The following is an 8,143-nucleotide window of genomic DNA, read 5'->3' as shown; positions in this document are numbered from 1 at the left end:
TAATGTATGAGAGTTCTATTCACCTCTGCTGCTGTTTGGCACTCCTTTTTCCCCCCTCCCAGACCCCTTCTCCAGTGTTTCAGCCTTCTGGTGCGTGCTTACTGGTGTATATAGCTTTAATTTGAAGTTCCCTAGTGATTTCCTCAGTTGTACACCTTTGCAAGTGTGGGTTTGTTCATTGCAAATACCCTTTCTGAGAAGTGCAACTCCAATCTTTATTTAAAACAACAACAACAACAACAACAGCAAAACCCTGACAGCCCTTGCTCCTGGGCTCCGGGTCATTGCAAGCCTGGCCTTCCGCTTCCCAAACCTAGTCGTATGATCTGCTGAGTTCTTGCCGGACACACCAACAGGGCAGTAGACCTTTAGGACACCGAAGCCCCAAACCCCCAGATTCCTTTCAGAGGCGAACGAACACATTGGTTTTGCAGGGTCCCCGTGCTCCTTTCGCTGGGACCTCTGTGCGCAGCCCCGGGGGGCGTGCAGGCGCGAGGGGCACCGGTATCTCTTAAAGCAGCAATGCCACCTCACTCTTAACGGCGGCGCGGCGGATGGCGGGGCCCAGGACGGTTACCCCGTGAAGGCTCGGGTCGCTCCCGAGGACCCCAGACTGCGGCTGGTCTGGTCGGTTGGTGGCCAGGTGAGGAGCAGGGCGCGGGCCGCGGCTTGCCACCCCGGAGGGGACCCTTGCCTCCCCGGTAGGTGGAGCGTGCGAGGCGGACGCAGCGAGCAGCGGGCGCCCGGCACGTTTTCCTCCGTCAACGGACCCTTCAGAACGGAAAGCCAGCCGGCGACGGCGCGGGGCTAACGGCTGAGGCTGCGGCGGTGGCGGTGGCGGTGGCGGTGGCAGCGGCGCTGTCACTCCGGCGCGGCGCCCGGGGCAGAGCGGGGCCCGCGACGCAGGCGGTTGGGCGGAGCTCGGCGCCGGGCCGCTGCGGGGATGGTGGGTGAGAGGCGGGAGGAGGTCGCAGTGGGTGGAGGGTGGAGGCTGCTCTGGGGGTCGCCCCCATCGGTGTTCACTGAGCACCTACTGCATCCCCGGGCCCCTCAGCCAAGCACACTGCCAAACGCCCCGCCCTCCTGCACTCAGCATCTTAGGCCAGACAGATGGGGAGCACAGATCATAGCGGGGAATTTTTGTAAGTGGGGAGGGAAATTAGAGCCTTGGCCATGCCAGGAAGGAGCTACATCCCCAGCCTTGTTGCTTTTTGAGACAGAGTTTCTCTGTGGCCTTAAACTCCCTTCTAGCCCAGGCTGGATTGGAACTTTAGATCCTCCTGCATCAGGCTCCAGAGTACCTAAAATTACAGACCCGTGCCATCAGACCTGTAAATCTTCTTAAGGGAAATGTAATGGAGTGAAGGAATCAGGATAAGACTGTATGTTAAGTGCGGGGTAGAGAGAGTGGTTTGTCTGAGATGGCCTTATTGAGAGCAATTTCACAAAGACCTCAGAGCGAGGAGCCTCAAGTGGATCCAAGCAGAGCTGGACTTAAGACAGGGAACCGTGTTAGCTGTGAAAGACACCTGCAAAGGTCTGAAGCCAGAGGCAAACTGTCTTTTTCTCAGCAAACTATGTGTGGGTTATTCAGTCATCAAGTAACTTATTTATCCTAAGTGTTTGAGACAGGACAAAAAGCCAACTGCCCTGGGAGAAATGGTGTTAACTTCTCCCAGTTGAATACATAGAGAGAAGAGTTATTCTGAGTTAATCACTTTAACATTCAGTCCTGGGGGTTGAACACATCCTAGGCCAGTGTTCCCCTGCTCAGCTCTACACACACCCCCGCCCCCCCCACCCACCACCCAGATGTTCTGCATTTACTTTTGAGACAGGATCTTACTTCATTGCTCAGGCTGGCCTTGACCACTATGATCCTGCTGCCTTACCTTTAAATGTTTGTTTTTCACATTTCAGGGTTTATTTATTCAGTGTGTGTGTGTGTGTGTGTGTGTGTGTATGTGTGTGTGTGTATGTGTGTGTGTGTGTGTGTGTGTGTGTTCATGCATGTGCGCATCACCTCATGGATGTGTCAGTCAAAGGACAATTTGTCGGACTTGGTTCCTTCCTTCCACTATTGGGTTCCAGGGATCAAATTCAGGGTGTCTGGCTTGGCAGCAAGCACCTCCACCCACTGAACTTTCTTGCTGGTCCTGGCCCCTCACTTTTAAAGAAAAGTGTATTTATTTGAATTACAAGAGCAGTGTGAGGTTTTTTTGATTTGCTTTTCCAAATGAGAGTGACCCAGAAGGTAAGAGGTGAGAGTGTTGTGAGGAAGGCAGCAGAGGATAAAATGCAAGAAAGAGCCAGGTGGTGGTGGCGCACCCCTTTAATCCCAGCACTCGGGAGCCAGAGCCAGGTGGATCTCTGTGAGTTTGAGGCCAGCCTGCTCTACAGAGTGAGTTCCAGGACAGGCTCCAAAAGCTACACAGAGAAACCCTGTCTCGAAAAACAAAACAAAACAAACAAAACAAAAAAAGATGCAAGAAAGCTAGAGTCACCCAGTGTGGTGACAGATGTCTTCAGCCCCAGCACTCTGAAAGCTAAAGCAGGAAGGTCATAAGTTTGAAGCCAGACTGGCTGCATAACCAGCCACACACACCCCTTCAACAAAGGAAGGAAGAGAAGGAGGAACGGAGAGGGCGAGCCAGTCAGAGGGACAGCGTGTCCTGAGTCTCCAACCAAACCAGTATTTTCACTGACTGTGTCTCAGCCGACATTCAAAGCCGCAGCCCAGGTCAGGGGAAGCGGGTGGAGGGAACGGACAGCTGGTTCCACCAAGCCGCGGCTCCCGACTGCTGCGCCTCACTGGAGTGGTCTCGAGCAAAAGTGAAGGTAAAAGGAAGCAGATGCTTTCAAGTGGTTTGTTGTTGTTCCACAGAGTCTCACTGTGTAGTCCTGGTCATCCTGAAACTCTGTCTTCTGAGTGGTGGGATTAAAGGAGTGTGACACTGGCTACTTCAAAGAGTTTACATCTGTCGCTCATAGTTTTCTTTTGCAACAATGGAAAACTGAGTCAGGAGTTGGTGGTGCATGCCTCCTACCACTCAGGAGGCAGAGGCAGGCAGATCTCTGTGAGTTCGAGGCCAGCCTGGTCTACAGAGTGAGTTCCGAGATAGCCAGGGCTACTCAGAGAAACTCTGTCTGGGGGTGAGGGAGAGGAATTGAGAACTGGAAACAGCTCAAATGTTCAACAACCAAAAGTGGATAGGTAGTAAACATATTACATCCATGTGACAGAATACTACAGAATTATTCTGTACTATAGAAGCATCTATATAAGAGAAGAGGCCATTGAAGCAGAATTGTGTTTGTTTTGAAGAGATTTCAAAATAGCTTTTAAGCAGCAGGGTTAAGAGCAAGAAGACAACCTGAAAGTGTGAGCGTGGGTTTCTCAAGGGAGAGTCGCCAGCCACAGGCTATTGATCGTACCACAGCATAGCCGAATCTCTAAGTATGCTGGGAACTGCAGGTGTAGGTCTCCAAATACTGTAACTCTTAAATGACTACATAAGCTGCATGAAATCACAGAATTTGTGAAGGTGGAGAGATGGCTCAGTAGTTAAGAGCACTTGCTGCTCTTGCAGAGGACCTGGGTTCAGTTCCCAGCACCCACACAGTGGCTCACACAACCATCCATAACTCCAGTTCCAGGAGATCTGACACCTCCTTGTGACCTCCTTGGACGTCAAGCATGCATGCAGTAGACATACCTACATGCAGGCAAAACACCCATATACATATAAAATAACATAAATCTAGAAAATTAAGAAAAAAAAATCCCACAGAATTTGTGTCCGCTTTCTTCCTGCTCATTCTGCAGATGGGGAAACTGTTAGTTGGTGACTGAGTAATGGCTCAAACTAGAGGTTTTTTACCATACTCAACTGTCTTTTTCTTTCCTCTACCCAGGAGCCTTCACTGTTAGCCCTACTCCTCCCCCCCCCCCCCCACACACACACACCCGCCGGCCATGGAACAAGAATTCCAGAATTGAGTTAATTTAAGATACCATTAGAATGTGTGGAAATTCGTATCCCACTATCATAGCGCTCGGTTGTCCGGGGGCTAAGTCGCAGGCTATGCTCTCGGGGAACCTAATTAGACAGAGCAAATAACTAATGAACCAATTACAACTTACAGGAAGCTGTGCCTTGAAGAGGAATTTGAAGAAGGGTCAAGTCTTACTACGATAGAGAGATGGAGAGCAATAAACAAAATGTGAGTAACAGAGATTAATGTCCCATTGGCATCAGACTGTTGGTAAGCTCAGCGCTTGCCATCTCTCTGAACTTTTCTTGTCTTGATAATAATGGAAGGCATATAAGTGATGACAGAGGAGCCCATTACCGCTTTAGCCTATAGGAGAGACCGTTACTACGACAGCCTCAGATTTTTTCTCCTGAACATTTTAATGGCATCCTTAGGAAAGTAGTTGTCTCCTTTAGCATGCTTTTCAAGCTAAGACAGTGATTTCCTTTGTATCATTAGCATATATTATTTGTAAAAATATGATTCATTATGTTTTCATATGTAGATGTACTGTTATTAGGTCCCTCCATGATATTCACACCCCCTTTATCCTTTGCTCCCTCTCTCCCTCCAATAGGCTGGCTCCCTTTTATTTCCATACATTTTTTAATATGGGATACTTCACAGATTTATATGTTGTCCTTGCATAGGGATAAGCTCAGTCAGATTAGTACATAAACTACAGAAGTGACCATAGTGGTCCTTTCTTTCTGCCATGTCTTTATTGACTGTTGTAGTCAGATTTTTCTTTGGGGCACCAGCTCACAAATAATGACATGGAAGACTTGTTAATTGTGAAACCTTGACATTAGCTTAGGCTTGTTTTTAACTAGCTCATAACTTAAATTAACCCATTTCTATTAATCTAAGTTCTGTCATGGACAGCCCATCCTGCTTCCTGTGTCTCCTCATGTGTTGTGTGTCTCTTTCTGTCTCTGTCTCTCCCCCCCGCCCCCCAGATTCCTCCTCCTCCTCCTTCCACTCTCTCCCTGGAAGTCCCGCCTATACCTCCTGCCTAGCTATTGGCTTTTTATTACACCAATCACAGCAATACACCTCCACAGAGTGTACAACTATCCACAACAGAATATATTACTTTTCTCAGGAAGATGTGAACTCATATCTATTCATCCAGAAAAGTTACCGATGACAGACCAAAGAATTGACTCCACCTCAGATCGAGCTTAATGACCAGGGTGTTTATTGATGTAACTTAACAGGAGTATGGATAAGGAATGACTTAATCTGCCCACAGATGACTCAAAGGAGGCAGCTACGTCATCCAAAGCACACTGGCATGGGTGAGGATTCATGGAAGATGAGTCATTGGAGTTCCCTGTACAGCTTACCCCTTACCCCACCACCCCTTACCCCACCCCCCAGCAAGTGCTTAAATGACCTCAGGGAGGCCCTCCTGACTTTTAGGTTTCATGAGCTTCCTTAGCCTCCTGTTGGCAAGCTTTCAACCCCCTCTCTCCTCCTGGAAGAAACAGCTGTAGGACACATACCCAGGTGAATTTACCCTATAACCAGTGTTCCCCGATGAGCAGACAGTGCCCGTTTACAGGATTTGAGAGGCGAAAACAGTATACATCTATTCACAGAGACTGAGAAGCCAAGGGCTGGAGGAAGAATCAGTGCCCGGAATTTGTGGCACAAACAGTACATCAATTTCCCTGGCAAGAGAAACTGGCTTTGTTCGTGCCAGTGAGGTTCAGAAGAGCTGGCAGGACACGCAGTGATGACTAAGTCAGGGTTCCACGGCAAGCTGGGGGTGGTGCCAGAGGGAGAGTGCTTTGTGAACTGGTCAGGCACTGGAGAGTGCTTTGTGAACTGGTCAGGCAGGGCCGCGCAGATGAGTGGGTGTCCTGTAACCATTAGTCTCTTCTACCAGGGCAGATGGGGCGGGGGCAGGTGGGGGCATGAGGTGCCAGGATGTTGGCTTTCAGTATGAGATTCCCCCTTTTTTTTGAGATCCCCTTTTTAATGTGTTTTCATCACTAACCAAAAGCATGGCTGCTCTGCACTCTGCCCACCCCAGTTCCCCATCAAGCTCTCCCTATAGCAGACTGTGGCTGTGGCTCACCCTCGCTGTGTGCATTGGATAATTAAGCTTTCCTATTTAAGACAAGGGATTACTCTGTTTTCCATTTCAAAAATTGTAGGCTACAATGGGTACAAAGTAAGTCCAAGGCTAGCCTACGCTACCCAGTCTCAAAAAGAAAAAGAAACTAAGCAAGCTACCCTATTTCTCCTATTTTGGCTTCCTGATTGTGCCGGTCTTATCATAAAGGTAACATACATCATTGGTATATTTGTTTGTTCGTTTGAATCAGGATCTTATTTTGTAACTCAGGATGACCTCAAACTCACTATCCTCTTGCCTCGCTCCACAATACTGAGATTACTACTGTGCGCCGCCATGCCCTCTTCTTCTTGTTCTATTTTCAAAGAAATATATATGCATTAAACTTATAGTAATACAGAAGTTAAGGAAAAGTGTCCTCTGAAATTTGGTGGGAATAAAGGTTAAGTAAAGGTCAAAGTGTTTGTGGTGTTACTAGCCATTAAAAACAGTGATTTTACTCTGTTTATTCACAACTATTTGTGGACAGGGGTGCACGTGGGCCCCTGTGAACACATGGAGGTCAGAGGGCAATTTTCGGAGGCCATCAGGTTAGTAGCAGGCACTTTTACCAGGTGAGCCATCGCACTTGCCCTGGTTTTGCTTTTGGCAAGGCCGTTTTGACCAAGCTAAAAGTGTGTCCAATATCATACTAGCATCAAGGGCCAAAACTCAGAACTCAAGATGAACCAAGAGTAATGGGTTAAATACACAGTGAGGAAAAGAAGCTGGAATCTACCGTTGGATTTTTAGTCAGAAAGAAATACCAATTTAGAAAAATTAAAAATAAAAAAAGTTCAGGGGCCGGAGAGATGGCTCAGTGGTTAAGAGCACTGGCAGCTCTTCCAGAGGACCTGGGTTCAATTCCCAGCACCCACGTGGCGGCTCACCACTGTCTGTAGCTCTAGTTCCAGGGGATATGGCTCCTCACACATGCAGGCAAAATACCAATGCACATATAATAAAAATAAATTATTTAAAAAAATAAACAAATAAATAATTTTTTTTTTAAAAAGTTCGAACATGCCGGGCGGTGGTGGCGCACGCCTTTAATCCCACCACTCGGGAGGCAGAGCCAGGCGGATCTCTGTGAGTTCGAGGCCAGCCTGGACTACCAAGTGAGTTCCAGGAAAGGCGCAAAGCTACACAGAGAAACCCTGTCTCGGAAAAAAAAAAAAAAAAAAAAAAAAAAGTTCGAACATCCTTGCTTCTCAGTCCTCTATAATTTCTTATACTGATGCGTTGGTGAATAACGTGGAAATAGTCGTTCAGAAGCATCATTTACATAAATCATGATAGAAATCAGGCCTGCTGTTTGTCCCTTTTAAATTGTTTATTATATTTTGTTTATTCAAGGGTCTGTGGAGGAGCATGTCCATGGCACACTAGCGGAGGTCTGAGGACACCTTGTGGAAATCTGTCCTCTCCTCCCGCCACTGGGTCCCTGGGATGGAGCTTGGGTTGTCATACACCGCCGTGGCAAGCAAGTGCTTGAACCTCATGAGCCGCCCGGTGGGCCCTGTTCTTCCTCTACTGATTTGTTTTGTTTTGAGATAGCTCTCATGCCTCTCAGGCTGGCCTCAAACTCTGTACATAGCTGAGAACGACTTTGAACTTCTGGTATTCCTGCCTCTACGACTCTCCCCAGTGCTGGGATTCCAGGTGAGGACACCATGTCTCTTTCTGTGGTGATAGGATTGAACCCCAGGCAGTGTTCTGGTCGGGCAAGCACGCTACATCTGAGCCACATCCCCAGCCCCGTTCTGTTCTTTTATTCAGGCTGCTTTCCTCTATTAAAACCATGGAGGGTTGTTTTTTATTTGTTTTGTTTTTTTTTTTTTTAATTTTTTCTTGTTTCCTGGACTCATTTCTTTCAATTGTTTTCTTTTTTCTTTTTCTTCTTTCCTCTTCCTTTTTTTCTTTCTTTTTCCTTTTTTTCTTTTCATTCGTTTATGTGACAGGCACTACTGATGCCTGGAACTG

At 47.6% G+C, this 8,143-nt stretch overlaps 1 protein-coding gene across 2 annotated transcripts in view; it reads left to right on the top strand.

Moving 5' to 3' along the window:
- Positions 1-308: 308 nt before the first annotated feature.
- The window catches only part of LOC128098383 (solute carrier family 2, facilitated glucose transporter member 3), a 64,488-nt gene continuing 56,653 nt past the window's right edge, over positions 309-8,143 (top strand). Inside the window, exons 1-2 of one of the 2 annotated variants that reach the window (XM_052719426.1) lie at positions 309-643; positions 4,147-4,224. In XM_052719426.1, coding sequence (XP_052575386.1) covers positions 4,204-4,224 — 21 coding nt within the window. In that variant the 5' untranslated portion in view covers positions 309-643; positions 4,147-4,203. Of the gene's footprint in view, positions 644-914; positions 947-4,146; positions 4,225-8,143 lie in introns of those variants that run through there. The other variant, XM_052719424.1, reaches the window with a different exon arrangement.

This window comes from Peromyscus californicus, unplaced genomic scaffold (genome assembly GCF_007827085.1).
Source record: "Peromyscus californicus insignis strain IS unplaced genomic scaffold, ASM782708v3 Scaffold_6__1_contigs__length_162567912, whole genome shotgun sequence".
NCBI lineage: Eukaryota > Metazoa > Chordata > Mammalia > Rodentia > Cricetidae > Peromyscus > Peromyscus californicus.
This window is presented reverse-complemented; position numbering and strand designations above follow the sequence as displayed.